The sequence below is a fragment of the Danio aesculapii genome, chromosome 13 (assembly GCF_903798145.1).
Source record: "Danio aesculapii chromosome 13, fDanAes4.1, whole genome shotgun sequence".
Taxonomy (NCBI): domain Eukaryota; kingdom Metazoa; phylum Chordata; class Actinopteri; order Cypriniformes; family Danionidae; genus Danio; species Danio aesculapii.
Window position 1 is genome coordinate 10,137,955 of NC_079447.1, and position 19,173 is coordinate 10,157,127.

The 19,173-nt window shown below is 34.8% G+C and overlaps 1 protein-coding gene across 1 annotated transcript in view; it reads right to left on the reverse strand.

Moving 5' to 3' along the window:
• cdh23 (cadherin-related 23) overlaps positions 1-19,173 on the reverse strand; it is a 475,220-nt gene that overhangs the window by 208,567 nt on the left and 247,480 nt on the right. The window contains exons 12-13 of the mRNA XM_056471434.1: positions 8,845-8,994; positions 2,388-2,546 (exon numbers count right to left, since the gene is read on the reverse strand). Coding sequence (XP_056327409.1) covers positions 2,388-2,546; positions 8,845-8,994 — 309 coding nt within the window. The remainder of the gene's footprint in view (positions 1-2,387; positions 2,547-8,844; positions 8,995-19,173) is intronic.

Sequence of the window (19,173 nt, forward strand, 5' to 3'; positions counted from 1 at the left end):
GCAAGAGGGATCTTACACGTCAGAGAGTTGTAGATGAGGATTCCAACATCATAATGTATCATCACGCCTGCACAAGGGAAAGTTCCTACCAAATCCTCCGTTTTTGTCCTCCAATCCATTCTTATTTTCCTCAATTTTGAGGAGTTCTAAAATAAAATGTTTAAACTTTACAAATGAAACAAAAAATATAGGACCAATTTATTAAAAGTAAAAATTGAGATCTTTATGGTCTTATAAATCCTAAAATCCTTTGACTGAAAAGTTTGTTTTACAGTGGCCCCTCATTAATCATGGTAGTTACATTCTAAAAATAAACAGCAATAGGCAAAATCTGCGAAGTAGTCAGCAAATATTATAGATGTTGGGGGCGGTGCGATGGCGCAGTGGGTAGCGCTGTCGCCTCACAGCAAGAAGGTTGCTGGTTCAAGCCTCAGCTGGGTCAGTTGGCATTTCTGTGTGGAGTTTGCATGTTCTCCTCGTGTTGGTGTGGGTTTCCTCCGGGTGCTCCGGTTTCCCTCACAGTCCAAAGACATGCACTGTGGGTGAATTGGGTAAGCTAAATTGTCCGTAGTGTATGTGTGTGAATGAGAGTAAATGGGTGTTTCCCAGTAATGGGTTGCGGCAGGAAGGGCAGCCGCTGCATAAAACATATGCTGGATAAGTTGGCGGTTCATTCCGCTGTGGCGACCTCTGATTAATAAAGAGACTAAGCTGAAAAGAAAATGAATGAAGGAATGAATTACAGACTTTTTAAGGCTGTAAAACCCCTCACTACACACTTTATACACTTTTTCTCAGACAGGCATTAACATTTTCACACTTTCCTCTCTTGTTCAAACACTCTCAAAGTTCAAACTTCCATAGAAAATTAACTCCAGAATTATAGGATAAAACCAAAGATCAAAACCTGTTGTCAGGCACAAACATTCATCGCTGTCAGCAAAAGGTTCACAAAGCTTTTTAGCTTTTGTGCGAATAAATTTGGCATTCAGCGTAATGTTCTTTATACTGCAGTCACTGATCCACAAAGCTAAAGCAGATTCCATCCTTAAGGGGGTCGCACACCAGATGCGCAGCGCACATGACAGATGGAAGTAACACACACCGGACGCGCATTCACATGTTATTTAAAATGAAATTAGATGGCGAAGTCAGATGACGCACTGTGGCGGGGCAGAAATATAAACGGTGTCCTGAGTTGTAGCTGGGCACTACAGACAGCCGCCGACTTGCGGCGCAGGTATGTGTATCCTGATGTAAACCTATGTTTAAAATTCTAAAATACATGGCGCTGGGTGGCGCGACATATCCCGTGGGCGACCCTCTTTACGATGGTCTTGCTGTGGAGAGTTACAACCCTTTTTGCATCCTTGTTGGAACTCACACTGCTAGCATTCAAAGATTTATGCTAATTTGGCAAGCTGAACGCATTCTGTACTGTACAGGAGACACTGAGGAGATTGACAATGGTCTACAGCCAATTAGGACGCAGAACACAATGCGCTGTGAAAAAAAAAAACATGTCAAATTGCACTAAAAAGATCCGCAAAACTGTGAAAGGTGAACCGCATTATAGCAAGGGACCACTGTATTCCATTTAGTATTTTTATGGGTTTCAATTGAATGGTTTAGTTAATTGTTAGTAATCAAACAACATGCCTAATTAATTACAATTATGAAAATCACAATTTAAAAATAAAGTATTACATTTTTAAGTTAAAAATTAAAATATTGTGGGTGTGTGTGTATTCAGATTTTCTTGAGTTCTGTTTTAGTGGTTTAATCCAATTGCAATAATCAACTACAATATTTATTCAAGTCAATTTACACAATTTTAACAATATACATCGCATTTAAACTCCATTGCAATTTGTGCAAAGTAAAAGGATTCTATTCTGTGTCCTCTGTATAATTTACTAAACAAATTGTATCAGAAATGGTGGTAACTGGAAATAATAACACATTGCATGAGAAATACATTCCACTGGGCTTGGAATACATTCCAAGTTTTTACAGGCTTTCATAAAGATTCTGTCTGTATATACTGGCTTATGCTAGTAATAATTCAAACAAGTGACTTTCAGAATAGCTCTAAATATGAAGTTAATGTTCTCATATAGCAACACAACAGAAGCTCAAAACACCACAAATGTAAAATGTGCCTGATTATTGGTAGAAAAAACTGTAGTCGACTTTCTCAAAAACATATATTTCAGATTTAAAGGACTATCAAATTTGCCAAGATTCCATGTAGTAAAATCCATTTTTATGACCACAATCAATCCAAATTTCCAAAATCATACAGCACTCAACGATGGTTATGTTCAACATCATCACATGCTGTAGTTCTAAGACACCTGGAGAAAATGATCTGTGTTTTTGTTCACCTTAATCTGCAGCAGAGATGCTCCGGGCTCAATGCTCTCTGGTAGACTGATGTTGTAAAGAGTCTGGCTGAAGATCGGCCTGTTGTCGTTCTCGTTGATGAGGTCGATGAAGACTCGAGCAAAACCCACATGCTCTGATAGAGACTCATTCGCATACAGCTGGAGAAAAACAGTATAATAAATATAATAAATAAACAATACAAAACATTTAAAATAAAAAAACATGCATGTTTTAAGTTTGTGAATAACAATAATAATTGGCCCCACAGAAAAATAAAATCTGTATTTATTGTATTATTTTAATGTTTTCTCATTTATTTATTTAGGAGAAACTCTCATTCTTGACATGACTGAATGTATTTGTGACCAAAAATACATTATAAAAAGTAATGTTGTAAGGAAATAATAATAATAATAATAATAATAATAATAATAATAACAACAACAACAACAACAACAACAATAATAATAACAAAAATAATAACACAAATAATAATAATAATAATAATAATAATAATAATAATAATAATAACAATGATAATAATAATAATAATAATAATAATAATAACAAAAATAATAATAACAACAACAATAATAATAATAATAATAATAATAAGTAAATAAATCACCAAAAACACAGATATATTAGTTTAAAATTACACCGGATGTATTAATCTAAAATTGTAAAATAAACCTGTGCAATTCACTTGTGAATTTACATAGAAGACAACTGAAAAAGCTAAAACAGATCAGTCATGAGGCTTCATTTCAGTTAGAATTCTGCCTTAGTCGACAGCTTCCTATGTCAGAAAAGCAGCTCACTAGGTTTCAGAGTAGAAGCAATTTATTACATCTAAAGTGTCTGCTTTATATCTCACTTTTATGAGACTTTTACGTCTCTGAGATGCAGTATTTCATTTCTGACAATGATTATGTATGAAAAACCTTAATGTGTCGTATTGAGGGCAAACGTGTAAAGGGATGATACAATTACTATGTTACATGATATATTTATAAATGAGAGACCTTTTGCCTTAAAGTTACTTACTATGGTCATCGGTGGTTTATGAATTCTAAGTCACAGGTTCTTATATTATTGTGTGTGTGTGTGTGTATGTGTGTGTGTGTGTGTGTGTGTGCGTGTGTGTGTGTGTGTGTGTGTGTGTGTGTGTATGTGTGTGTGTGTATGTATGTGTCCATGTGTGTATGTGTGTGTGTGTGTAAATATATTATTTTATATTAAAAATATGTGTTCTGAATTTGTCACACAACAGGAACACAAAATCTCTCTTAGCCCCAACCGAAAATTCCTGAAGACAAAATTAGTAAAAATGTTTAACTCCACAATTCTCTTTAAATTAACTTTAAAGTTTAATCTTAACACAAAACCCCTCCTGCAGTGTGTGCAAACCTAGTGAAGAACTACAGGAACCTTTTGACCTTTTCTGTACCAATTATTAAATATTTTTGAGCTAGTGATCAAATACTTATTTGACACCGTAATTTACAAATGAAGTGTTAAAAAAATCATACAGTGTGATTTGCGGATTTTTATTTTTTAGATTGTGTCTCTCACAGTGGAAATGCACCTATGCATTCTAGACCCCTCCATGATTTCTTAGTAGGAGATTCTGAAAATTCACAGGGTGATCAATAACTTAATAACCTTATTGTATGTAAATATACACAGTGCATCCGGAAAGTATTCATAGCGCTTAACTTTTTCCACATATTGTTACTGTTACATCCTTATTTCAAAATGGATTAAATTCATTTATTTCCTCAACATTCTACACACAAAACCCATAATAACAATGTGAAAAAAAGAGTTTTTGAAATTATTGCAAATTTATTAAAAATAAAAAAGCTGAAAAAAATAAATAAATCACATGTACATCAGTATTCACAGCCTTTGCCGTGAAGCTCTAGAGTCTGAATTGAGCTTCCACTGATCCTTCTTAAGATGTTTCAGCAGCTTAAAGTTCACCTGTGTTAAATTCAGTTGATTGGACATGATTTGAAAAAGCATACACCTGTCTATATAAGGTCCCAGGGTTGACAGTGCATGTCAAAGCACAAACCAAGCATGAAGACAAAGGAATTGTTTGTTGACCTCCGAGACAGGCTTGTCTCGAGGCACAAGGCTGGGGAAGGTTACAGAAACATTTCTGCTGCTCTGAAAGTTCCAATGAGCACAGTGGCCTCCATCATCCGTACGTGGAAGATGTTTGGAACCACCAGGACTCTTCCTTGAGCGGGCGGCCATCTAAGCTGAGTGATCAGGGGAGAAGGGCCTTAGTCAAGGAGGTGATCAATAACCCGATGGTCACTCTGTCTGAGCTTAAGCATGCTTCTGTGGAGAGAGGAGAACCTTACAGAAGGACAACCATCTGTGCAGCAATCCACCAATCAGGCCTGTATAGTAGAGTGGCCTGACAGACGCCACTCCCCGCCTGGAATTTGCCAAAAGGCATCTGAAGGACTCTCAGACCATAAGAAACACAATTCACTGGTCTGATGAGACTAAAATTTAACTCTTTGGAGTGAATACCAGGCGTTACGTTTGGAGAAAACCAGGCACCGCTCATCACCAGGCTAATACCATCCCTTAAGTGAAGCATGGTGGGGCAGCATCATGCTGTGGGGATGTTTTTCAGCAGCAGGAACTGGAAGACTAGTCAGGATAGAGGGAAAGATGAATGCAGCAATGTACAGAGACATCCTGAATGGAAACCTGCTTCATAGTGCTCTTGATCTCAGACTGGGCAAAACTGAGGAATGGGCAAAAATTCCCAAAGACAGGTGTGCCAAGCTTGTGGCATCATATTCAAAAAGACTTGAGGCTGTAATTGCTGCCAAAGGTGCATCAACAAAGTATTGAGCAAATGCTGTGAATACTTCTGTACATGTGATTTTTCAGGTTTTTTATTTTGAATAAATTTGCAACAATTTAAAAAATCATTTTTCACATTGTCATTATGAGGTTTTGTGTGTAGAATTTTGAGGAAATAAATGAATTTAATCCATATTAAAATAAGGCTGTAACATAACAAAATGTGGAAAAAGTGAACCACTATCAATACTTTCCGGATGCACCGTGTGTGTGTGTGTGTATATATATATATATATATATATATATATATATATATATATATATATATATATATATATATATATATATATATATATATATATATAATTTAGTTTCCCCCATTGGGATCACATACACAAATGTAATCTACTCTTTAAAAGGGGTTGCCGCATCCAGTATAAAGACAAGCGTTATTTTGATGAACAACAAACAGTGTCAGTTAAGTGTTAACTCAACAATGCGCTTATGTGGAGCATTAAGGAAAACTATAGTAAATAAAGTTCCATTTCAATCACAGAGTGATTGTTTCGCTTTAAAAGGCCCTGATGTATTTGTAACACGTTGAATGGCCTGAGGGTGAGCAACATAACAGCAAATTTACATTCCGAAGTTGAACTGTCCCTTTAAGTCTTTACCATTAAATGAATTGGAACAGATGCTTGAAAGAATTCAGGCTGAGGTATTGCCTGTTTGAAGGGATCTCCTTTTCTTGTCTACAACAGTTTCTGAGTGTGTTTTGTAGTGTTGGAGATTGCAGTCATTTATCAGTTCAGCTAGTAAGTCTATCGCTGTAGGGAGCAGCTCCAGCCAGTTAAACTGAATCAAGCACAGAAACACAGCTCAACTCTAGCAGCACGACACCACTGCTTTTTCTCTCTCTCTCTCTCTCTCTCTCTCTCTCTCTCTCTCTCTCTCTATAGTGTGCTCCATTCATTTTCTCCATTCGAAATCGCAGTTTAATTTCCATATAACTCTATCCTGGCATGATCCTCATTCTAAATGCTAAAATAGCACAGATTGATTACACTGGAGAAATTAGAGAGAATTACTGTTGTCCATACAATGTGTAATATTATTTATGTCTCATATTAAATTATCCAGATAAATTCGAACAAGTGCCTCTTATCCAAGAACTGATTTTAGCACACATCTTTTAAGATACAAAAGAAAATGTAAAAGGACTCTATGCAGGACAAATTTCCAGCCTTTTTATGAATGATTCATCAGCGGAAGATATTTCAAAGGCAACAAAAGCTTGTTTCTGTAATTTTATCTGTTCCATTCTAGTGCGCTATTTATATATAATTGCCAACAGATTCAATCAAGTCCTGCTTTATATATATATATACACAGTATGTGCAATTGGGTTTTTTCTATAATGCTTCAGCGCTTCAGTCAAGTTGGTTCCTGTTTTATAGTTAAAGGTGTTGTATGCAAGTTTTTGACTCTTTTAACGTAAAAAAATACCATCATATGTTTGCAGATATTTAAGAAACATGCTAACATTCTTGTTTATCTGAAAACAATGTTGAAATCAGACATTCTTCTTTGAAAATGTGCGTTATGTGCCGGAACGTCTGTCTTTGTTTTGGTCTCTTTAACCTGCCCACTGCCAGTTTAGTCAATTATATTTCAGCACCCCGGGTTGCCTTGTTGGAAAACTGTGCATTTCATTTATTCAATCAGGAATGCTTGCAACAAATGGTAAGATTTATACTCAAATTAATACATCGTAAACCTCTTTAACATTATTAAATGTAGATGCTGAATCACTGATATGTGGTTTGCATTATTTCAAACAGTTTATTTTATGTTCAAGATCTAAGGTAAACTATCTGCTGCTGCTTTCAGTAGAATGGCAATAAATGTCATGTGAAATGGCATTCAAACTCATATTATTAGCATTTAACACTGAATAAAGCACATGAGGTCTACCTGAGGTGATCATGTCAAGTTTATAATAGAAACCATTTCTAAAAATATACATTTTAGGTGTTGCTTAGGACAAAAACTCATTTTAATATGAAAACATTCCTTCTATCTTGTGCCGTTGCTTTTATTTAGAACATGGTTTAAATCAGCCTTAAATCAGTGTTTTGGCTTGACATTCGGGCTCGCTCCTGTTGGTCCTCAATCTGGTAACCTGCGCCTGCGTGTTTTTATCCTGGAATAGAATACCTAGTTCAACCACTGGGTGTCAAACTTACATACTGCACCTTTAATGGGTGCTCTCATTGGCTGCATGTTCTACTCCTGTTTCAAGTGAGCACATGACTTGTGTTGTCTCCTTGTGCCATGTGCTCTCCTGTCTGTTGTCTAATCTGTCCCATCTTGTTATCCCATTATTAGTTTATTCTGTTCACCTGTTTGTTTGTTAATGTGTTCTCCTTATAGCTCTCCTCATGTCTGCTGTCATGTGCCATCGTCATCATTTGTCATGCCTCCAGTATCCTGTCTAGTCAAACGCAATTTCAAGGCAATTCGTAAGTTTTTGATTCAGTGGCTAATTCGTATAAATTTGTACGATCTACTTTGTACAATTTAATACGATCTGCTCATTACCCAATGATGGTCGGGTTAAGGGGTGGAGTTTGGTCCTTTTTAAATTCATACATTTTTGTAAGACTGAACTTGAACTTGTACGAATTAGCAACTAAACTGACAAAACGTAAAATACTTACATTTTCTGGTGAGATCAGGTTGGTCTAGTCTTGTCCAGCTTTGCTCTTCCCTGCCAGCCCAGTCAAGTTTTGTTTATGGTAATGTTTTCCCCCTCTGGGTTGTTTTGTTGCTTTTTGTTTATTTTTATTAATAAATAGCCATTGTTGATCCTTCCCTAACCCACAATCCTGACATAATGGATATTCTGATGGTTTACTCCAAAAAATACATTTTATGGATCTTGTGAAAAATATTCTCTGGGATTTTAAATACTGATCTGACATTAATATTTAAGTCATTTTTATTTTATTTATTTGCTAACGCTAATATTTATCTTATTTTGTAATGTGGTGGTGTTAGAAGTTCTGCTTTATTTGCTGCTATCAGTCTAATATTCCACTTTGCATAATATAAATATAAACGCTTCATTTATAAACATTATAAATGCTTTATTTATTTATTTGACTGTAAAAAATGCTGGGTTCCACAAAATTCCTTCATGCTGTCCCAACACAAATAAATTAAGTTACCTCAATCATTTTTACAAATTTTAATGGATTAAACCTAAACCAATTAGGTTGTCCCAAAAAAAAAAACTTAAGAAATGTGTTGTTTCAACTTATTTTAAATAAGCAGTTTAAACAAGCAGCAAAAGTAATTTGAGTGTAAGAAACTAATTCTTTTGAACTTTTCTCTAGTGAAAAATATTGCTGATGCGAAAAAAAAAAACATTACAAAGCATAAGAAATATGTCTTGAGCAGCAAATCATCAATAATGCTGTTCAAAACATTATAGTTTTTACTGTATTTTGATTAAATAAATGCACCCACTGTGATAAAAAGACTTCTTTTAAAAGCTCTGAATATTTGAGATCTAAAAAAAATAAGTTCTAAGGGATACATATTTAATTTTTTGGCACTCACAGAGAAGCTGTAGCTGCGGATGGTCTCGTAGTCCAGCGGGATGGCCACACGCAGGCGGAGGTCCGCTCTGCCCTGCACTGAGGTGGGAGAGATGCTGAAGTGATCCGAGTTATTCCCCGTCAGGAACACCTGAAACATGCTGTTCACCCCCTGTAAAGACAGATTTGACCATTTTAGTGTATTGTGCATTCCAGAACTAAAAAGCAAACATTATCATTCTTGCTTCAACAAAGATGCTGTTTGCACTTGATATTTGGATGCATTTTTGTCAGTTGAATCACAAGTAGATGAGGGAGACACTCCTCCATTTAAACCTGCCGCTTTTATCTGATTACAAGATGATGGAAACCTGTTTATCAAATACATTTCTGTGTTTCCAACAAAACAAATCCTACAAGTTCAAGAAACACTCGACTTTTTTTGAAAACAGAGTTAAACTGTTGAGTTTTATTATTTTTGACTCCAATCAGCCGGCCTCCGGGTTTGACTGGAGCACTTTAAGCTTAGCATAGATCATTAAAGCAGATTAGACCATTAGCCTCTCACTCAAAAATGACCAAAGAGTTTTGATAATTGTCCTGTTTAAAGCTTAACTTTTATGTAGTTACATCATGTATTAAGACTGATGAAAAAGAAACGTTGCTATTTTCTAGGCGAATATGTCTAGGAACTATACTCTCGTTCTGGCAAAGTAATCAAGCAATTTTGCTGCTGTACCATGGCTAAAGCAGGTGCAATGATATTACAAAGCACCTGAAAATCTTGCAAGCATGGAGACATTTGTGACATGATTCAGAAATATTTTCAGGTGCTGCGTAATGTCATTGCTCCTGCTGCAGCCATGGTATAGCAACAAAATTGCTTGATTATTACGCCAGAATGAAAGTATAGTTCCTAGCTCTATCGGCCAAAAAAATAGCGACTTTTCACATTATATCTCAGCCTAGTAGATGATGTAAATACAAAAGAATCAAGCTTTAAATAGGAAAATTATCTAAAGTTTTTGGTAATTTTTGAGCAGAATGCTAATGGTCTAATCCGATTCAATGATCGATGCTAAGCTAAGCTAAAAGTGCTCCCACCAGACCCAAAGATCAGCTGAATGGATTCAAAATGGTAAAACTCAACTGTGTAACTTTAGAGGAGTTGTAAAATTAGCATTTTTCATAAAACAAGGTGGAGTGTTTCCTTAAATTAGCACCTTTGCGCAGAAATATACTTAGCTATTGTTGATCCCTGCATGAATCACAAGTCATACCTCCATTAAGTCTAATAAAAAGTCAAATTTAGCATCTGTCAGACATCATACCTGCAAAAAGTTCCTCTCTTCTAACAAATGTGAGTGTGCACTTTGACAGGGACTTTCAGATGGTCTCGAAATAAAACGTCAAACTTCACATGATAAGGCAATAAAATGTTCTGCAATAATCATCATTGCTGTTTCAGGTACTGAGAGATCCCAGCAAATGAAGAGATGACAGAAAGTCCCTCATTAGTGTCGTTCTCTCTTCTGACGAGTGGAAGACGGGACATATGGCAGAAAGTACATTCAATGATGACTCATCGCTATCTGAGAAAGCGCAAAACACTGCATCACATGGTCTGATTAAACACTAATGCTAATGTGTGAGCGAGACAGCTGGCGGTTACAGTGATGGAGAGATTCATCGACTGAACTGACAAAACAACTTACAGTTGAAGTCAGAATTATTAGTCCTCCTGTATTTATTTTTCCTCAATTTCTGTTTAAAGGAAAGAAAATCTTTTCAACACATTTCTAAACATATTAGTCTTAATAACTAATTTCTAATAACTGATTAATTTTATCGTTGCCATGATGACAGTACATAATATTTTACTAGAGATTTTCAAGATATTCAGCTTAAAACTCTACCACATGGTGTTGCCACTGTTTCTTTAAGACAAACATTGAATCTTTTTGTTGGAAAGAGAAGACCTTAGTGAAGCCAATGATGTGCCCTGGTTAAGTCACATGACATGCTGTGTTTTTCTGTAGTGCGATTTCTGATAGACTGGCATTTTATTTTGTATGTAAATGTCAAAAGAATCAACTCATGTCAGATCCACAAAAAAAATCTGAAACATCACCTCCAGTAAGTTATGATGACATATTCGCAACACAAAAAAATTAGTTTGATCAAATTAGTTTTTGTAAATTGATCAAATATATGTGTTGCCAATGGCAACACTGTGCAATAGTGGAACGTGCAATATTGCAATGGGTTAGCTAGCTAGCAAGGTCAGCTGTGAATATAATGTCGATTAGTTGTATGTTAATGACATTTGCATTGTAGATAAAATCTAGTTTTAATGGCAATACTACTTTTGAATAGTTATGATATATACAGGGAACAGTGTATTAGCGAGCACAACCAAAGAAGAAAAGGACAGAACTGGCTCTTCCTGCAGATGAAAGTGAGGATGAGATGGGTTTTAGTGACGATGTGAATGATGCAGACTGGACATTTGATAAGAGCAGTGATAAAGACAGTTTAAGTAAGTTAGCTCTGAGGCAGATAAGACCGGCATAGTAAAGTATATAGTATAATATATAAACATTTTTAGCTAGTAGCTACATTATTCTGATGCATCTGGATATATTAGACTTATTATTTATTTGTTATAATATTTACTGGAGAAAATATTAATATTTACTGTATGTTGTATTCATGATAATACAATATTATGTTTGTTTTCAATAATACTCAGAAAAAACGAATGGAATAAATGAAAGCTGTTGGAATATGCGTTGTTGGAAAGTATGTATAAGGTGTCATTTATAAGATCTGTGTTAAAACTTATAATACTGCAACACCAATTAAACAAAAAACAAACAACAAAATTATTAATTATAAGGAAATATTTAAATTTGAAATTTCTAAGTTAAATCCACTGTTGGACATTGTTGCCATATGGGGCAACATTTCATAATGTACCTTTACAAAGATTTTTTTCCTAATTTTTTTACAGCACTTCAAATTAAGCCATTTTAGGAAAAGAAAAACAGTCAATATATATATATATATATATATATATATATATATATATATATATATATATATATATATATATATATATATATATAGATCTATCACAATGCGTGCAGTAGAGGGTTAAAGTGACATTTAAAGGCTTAAAGAGCCCCTATTTTGCATTATAAAAGGTCATATTTTGGTTTTGGTGGTCTCTAACAACAGGCTGATATGCGTGCAAAGTCAAAAAAACACTCATTCAATTTCTTATAATGTGCATTTATTTATACCTAATTATTCCAATGACCCCCATATGATTTGTTCAGCGATTCATTTGGTCCCAAACCCCTCCTTACCGCAAAACTAATCTGTACTGACTGGTCCGATGACCCAGTCTGTTATGATTGGTCGACTGGGTTCAGTGCGAGAAACGCTTAGAGCACAGAGTATGTGAGAGCCCAATGCAGGAATGCAATAAAGCAATAAAGTTAACACTAGCATGCTCTACTCTGAAACCTAACCCCAAATAATAATAACAACACACATTCACTATTAATCCACACAGTGGCAAAAGCTGAACTATTTAAAAAATTTACTGTGAAGCATGTGTATGAGGAACAGTTGGTGGTGGCCATGGCAAAGACAAACGGCAGAGGATCGCTAGTTCAGAAACGCATTTAAATCGGTAAAAAAACAAGCAAGCAACATGTTTTTAACCCTTTATTCCCCGCAAACCAAATCTCCATCTGTCAGTGATCGTCATCTTCGCATCATGATCAGTCCCGTGATCCCCCGCGCCTCTGCTAGTGTCCAGTGGTGTAAAGTAACTAATTACAAATACTCAAATTACTGTAACGAGTAGTTTTTTTCTGAAATTGTAATTTACTGAGTAGTTTTATAAATGTGTACTTTTACTTCCTCTTGAGTACATTTGTAGTGCAGTATCGGTACTTTTACTCCACTACTTTCCTTCAACCTGCAGTCATTACTTTATTTTTTCCTGTCTGTGGGGATTAGAAAAATCAGTCCTGTGATTCCCGTCCAATCAAATCGCACATAGAAGGTAAATCGCATCATAACTACCTCAAGACATGGGTGATTTAAAATTGCAGCAAACTGTTTGCAAGCGTTAAACAGTGTCCAAGAAGATGTACAAAATCTTTACACGCATTGACCCAGAGACTGTTTAGATGCATGTCACTGATGAGAAAATGATGGATGTTTACTGTATGATGACCGAAATGGCCTTAGACACCCAGCAGGTTCAAGACGTCAACAAAGACGTCAGATTGACTTTGTACCTCAACATCATGGTGACGTTGTAGTTTGTTTGGAAATGAAAATCAGGTTGACGTCAGAACTCAACAGCAGGCTGACGTCAATGTCCAACCTGAAATCAACCAAATATCAATGTCTAACGATGTTACAGCTTACCGTTGTGTTGAAGTTATCACTATGATGTCTATCAGACGTTAGATTTTGGTTGCCATACGTGATGAATAAATGTCAATAAATGTCGGTCCTACATATTTAGTGATGTACCGTATCGACGTCGACACATTCAGCAAAAAATCCAAACCTACATGATTCATTTATTTGACTCTGAGTTGACTATTTCGGGCGCTTTAACTAGGTTAATTAAGCAAGTTAGGGTAATTAGGCAAGTCATCGTATAACAGTGGTTTGTTAAGTAGAGAACTGGAAAAAAAATATTGCTTAAGAGAGCTAATACTGACCTTAAAATGTTATTAAATATATTTATTCTAGCCAAAATAAAACAAATAAGACGTCTCCAGAAAAAAAATTATAGGAAATACTCCTAAAAAATTCCTTGCTCTGTTAAACATCATTTGATTCACAGGAGGGCTAATAATTTTGACTTCAACTGTATGACGAGGAGAAATATCTGAAAATATAGTTCAGACAGAGGCCCACGCACACACATACAGTACACAGAGATAAACATACACAAACACACTCAAAAAGCAATAATGTTGAGAAGAATCTATGATTGATTATTGTGTGTGTTTACTTCGCTGCTTATCTCCAGCAAGTCCGTGCTTATCGCTCTCTACAATCACTCCATCTCTTCGCGTCTCCTTCTCTCTTTCTTTTTTAGCCGTAATCTCTCTCTCTCGCACAAAAAAAGGAGAGGATGGTTTGAGGGTTTTGCTCTTATCAGATCACACATGCACACACCGGCACTGACATACCTACGTGGTAGACCCTGTATTCGAGTACATCTGTTGAAGGATGTAGGGGACTATTCAGGATGATTATAAAAAGTTATGCAACATTATGAGCATCGTAGTGGTTTTAATGTGACTTTTTATTTGGTCGTTAAGATTCCTAAACAGTGTGTTGGAGTAATTTAGCAAACCTTCTTGGGAGTTATGTATGCGGAGGCAGCATTGGCAATTGATTAAACTGTTTAAATAAATATGTCAGATAATTAATATTTTGGTGTCATAAAAAATGCTGTTATTAAAAATGTTCTCTTACTAAGTCTGATTTCAATGCTTTTTTATTTAATGTACAAGTATCTGCATTACTAGTAATAAAAGATTATTTACTTTATTTATTGTTTATTTTCTAAAAAAAATAAAAATAAAGTGATCTAAAGAGATAAAAATATGCCACCTTTTGTTTTTATTACTTTTCTGATGTTATTGTGTGTATTTAAACGTTATTAAATACACTTTTCTGATTACTTCTGATTATAAAATTACTTTTCTGATGTTATAGTGTGTAAAGTATTTATTTAACCCCCCTGTTTATGCTTGATGCTGTGGTCGTCTGCAAAACTTCATTTAACTGAAGGAGTCTCGTTTACTTATTTATTCTTTTATGGATTTTTTGTTATTTATGTTATTTTTCTTATGTTTTGGTGGTCCTTCTTCTTTGTGTTTGTGGTGTTGCTAGTCACACATGTGATTGTATTGTTTGTGCTGTAAAATTAAAAAAAAAAACTACAAAAAAACATAATATAAAAACATATATAAATATAAAACATACAAAAAATAAAATAATCATAAAATAATAATAAAAAAGAAAGAAAGAAAGAAAGTTTGATTAAATTACATGCAATAAAATAAATAAAATAAACAAAAAATTATAATGTAAAATCAAAATGAAATAAAATTAGGTAAATAAAATAAAAATCATAACAAAAAAATCTAAATTGAATTAAATTAAAGAGAAATAAATAAATAAATGATTTTTTAAATTATATGCAATTAAAAGAATAAAATAAAATAAATAAAATCATAATAAAAAAAATCAAAATAAAATAATATAAACTCAGATAAAATAAAATATAAAATAAAATCATAATAAAACAAAATAAAATACAATAAATTTTATTAAAAATAAATAAATACAATTTGATTAAACTACATAATTAAATGAATAAAAGAAAATACAAAAAACAAAAAATCATAATAAAAATCTAAATAAAATCAATTAAAATAAAATAAAAAATAAAATCATAATAAAAATCTAAATAAAAGGAAATAAAATAAAAATAAATAAATAAATACATTAATAAAATCATAATAAAAAGTCTAAAATAAATTAAATTTAAAGGAAAGAAATTTTGATTAAATTACATGAAATTAAATGAATAAAATAATATAAATAAAAATGATAATGAAAAATGTACATCAAATAAAGTAGATAAAATAAAATCAAACTTTTTTTAATTAAATTAAATTAATAATTCATTAAATTACATAAAATTAAATGAATAAAATAAATAAATAAAATAATATAAAATAAAATAATTAAAATAAAAAATATAATAAAATCCTAATTAAAAAAATAAAAATAAAATAAAATAAAAATAATAAAATAAAAATAATAAATAAATAAAATAAAATACACACAACTTCCTCTGTCTCCACTTCTGCTCACTGCATCTATTTGTAAAATGTAATTAAATAAAAAAAAAAAAAAAAAAAAAAAATACTGTTCATTTAATAAATTTTATGTCAAATACCTGACAACTTCACCCGGCCTCCACAAATGCTCACTGCATATATTTGTACATAAAACACTGTTAACACACACACACACACACACACACACAAACACACACACACACACACACACGCACGCACACACACACGCACACACACACACACGCACACACACACGCACACACACGCACGCACGCACGCACGCACACAAACACACGCAAACACACGCAAACACACGCAAACACACGCAAACACACGCAAACACACGCAAACACACGCAAACACACGCAAACACACGCAAACACACACACACACCATTTTCCATTTGCAAGCAAAGGCGTTAGTGATCGCAACATGGTGAATTGATCCGGACAGAGAAAATAGTTTCAGAGTTCAATAAACATTTAACCCGAGGTGTTTCCTTCCAGAGGAAAACAAATACAGAGCCAACAAGAAAATAATAGCGGGAGATTGAATGCATGAAATAAAGAATGATAAGCGAAGGCCAACCCTCACTAAAGACATCAGCACTCTAGGTTAATCTGAGATATTCTCTTCTTTTATATCCCTCCGTTATGAAAATCCCTCCATCACGCCGCTCCTCAGGCCGGACGCTGTAATTGAGGAGGAAAATAAGTAGCTCCAGGCCTTACTGAATATAGACTGACCAAATGAACAGACACTAAACAGAAGGGAAAACGACTCTTATATGAAAACATAATCAAGAGATTCATTTGTTGAGACGTTCTTCTCTGAATCATTCCGTTTTATGATCTGCAAACGATTGTAAACACAAGGACAAATGCAAATGTGAAAAAAAGAAGTTTGTTGTATAAAGGAACTAGCTAGCAGCCGGCTGATTGTCACGCGGATTGACACCATCATTAATCCTGCGTTTCATTCTGATCTACATTAACCTTAATGCTAATGAAGAGACGCAGACTGCGGTTGCTGACATAACAGCTCATTATCTCTGAACGATCATCCGCTTTTGAGAGCTCGCTGCCTGAGATGCTGTAATGGACTATATCCCAGTGCTGTTATAGCTTTTAAGGTGATGTGAGTCTTATTTTTTTCTTCTAGCTTGGCTTAATATATGCACATACAACTACAAGCATATGATTCATTGTTTGATTCCCACAACAGAAGTAAACAATGGGGATTTATTTACGCCTGGTCACTTCATACGGTTATTTTTTCTGATCGGATAGCTATCTGATTGTGAAAAGGAAAAGTGTAAATGCCCTCTATTTACATTTAGCAGATGCTTTTGTCCAAAGTGACTCACAATTGAGGAGGCATTCAGCGATTCATTTAACTGAAGGAGTCTCGTTTACTTGTTTATTCTTTTATGTATTTTTGTTATTTATATTATTTTTCTTATGTTTTGGTGGTCCTTCTTCTTAGTGTTTCTGTTAGTTGCTCATGTGATTGGTTTGTTAGAGCTTTAAAATTACAAATTACAATAAACATAATATTAAAAAAATGCTCTTGCTTGTGTTCACTTAATGAAAATAATGTGAGATTCTTCCTTTATGTCTGTCTGTTGTCTGACGCAGCCAAGGGGGGAGACCAAAGCACGCAGAAAGGCACGTAGAATTGGTGGGCGTGGAGGACTAGCCTTAAAGGCGCAGTACACCAAAACCACCTCCTGGTGCAAAAATGTATAAAATAGAATTTAATAAAAAATCTGATGGGTGTTTTGAGCTGAACGTTTACAGACACATTCTGGAGACACAAAACCTCATATTAAATCTGAAAAAGGGGTAACCTAGGTGCCCTTTAAAATCAGAGGGCAGCATAAACAAGGCCTTTAGATTACCCCCACAAGTCCAAAGGCATGCGCTATAGGTGAATTGGGTGAGCTAAATTGTCCGTAGTGGATGTGTGTGAATGAAAGTGTATGGATGTTTCTCAGTGATGGGTTGCAGCTGGAAGGGCATCCGCTGTGTAAAACATATGGTGGATAAGTTGCCGGTTCATTCCGCTGTGGCGACCCCTGATAAATATAGAGATTAAGACGAAAAGTAAATGAAGAATGAATTTATGAAGTTTTTATGAAGTAAATTAGCACTTATGTGTGTTGCCTCTTGTTGAATCGCTGAATGCCTCCTCAATTGTAAGTCACTTCGGACATAAGCGTCTGCTAACTGACTAAAGGTCATTCAGTCATTCATTCATTTTCTTTTCGGCTTAGTACCTTTATTAATCTGGGGTTAAACTGCCAACTTATCCAGCTTATGTTTTACGCAGTGGATGCCCTTCCATGCAACCCATCACTGGGAAACACCCATACACTTTCATTCACAGACATACACTTTAGACAATTTAGCTTACTCAATTCACCTGTACCGCATGTATTTGGACTGTGCGGGAAACCGGAGCACCCGGAGGAAACCCACGCCAACACAGGTTGAACATGCAAACTCCACACAGAAATGTTCACTGACCCAGTCGAGGTTCGAACCAGCGACCTTCTTGCTGTGAGCCGAGAGCGCTACCCACTGCGCCACCGTGCTGCCCTGACTAAAGGTCAATGTAATGTAAATGTAATTAAATTGTGTGTATTGCCTCTTCTTGTTGAATCGCTGGATGCCTCCTAAATTGTAAGTGCCTGCTAAATATCTAAATGTAAAATATAAATGAAATTCTTTACCATTATCTGAACATTCAAGTCTAAAGTATATAGTGGTCACAGCTAAATCCAAAGCTTAAACTAGACTGACCAAACACAAAACCCAGTTCAACAACACCATATGCTACACAAAGATGCTGCTGTCAGCCTGAAAACACACAGTAAAGGCAAACCATCCAGCACACACATCTCTATCCATGATCAAAACCACTAACTGTCAAGCAGCCCAGGAGAGACGAAAGCTTTTGTCACGTTTGTGTCTCTTAAAAGCTTTGAAACACAGGCGACACGGTGGACGCAGCCCAAGATCGATGACGGAATTACTTCAGCGTTTAAAATAACCCCTTGTTTTTTTTGTTTTGAGCGCTTAGAGAGCCATTGTAGCTGATGGGGGCTATTTAAAGAGCCATCCAATATGCAGGGATGTCAACATTCACTGGCCATAAGCGTAATTGCCCGTCCATTTGCCTGAACCACTACAGAGCAGATAAAAGCTGCCTGTCACACACTCTCTCTCTCTCACACACACACACACACACACACACTTATACACATCAGCAGTAAAAAAAACTTTGAAGACCAAACACAAAGGAAAAGTTAAGAAATGCAGGAAGAAACTTTCTGGTTTAGTTGGTGTGGATGAACTGGAAATGTTGATGTTTTTTTTAAACAACGATTTTTATTTTATTTTAAACATTGTTTTATAAATTGACAAAGGTTTACA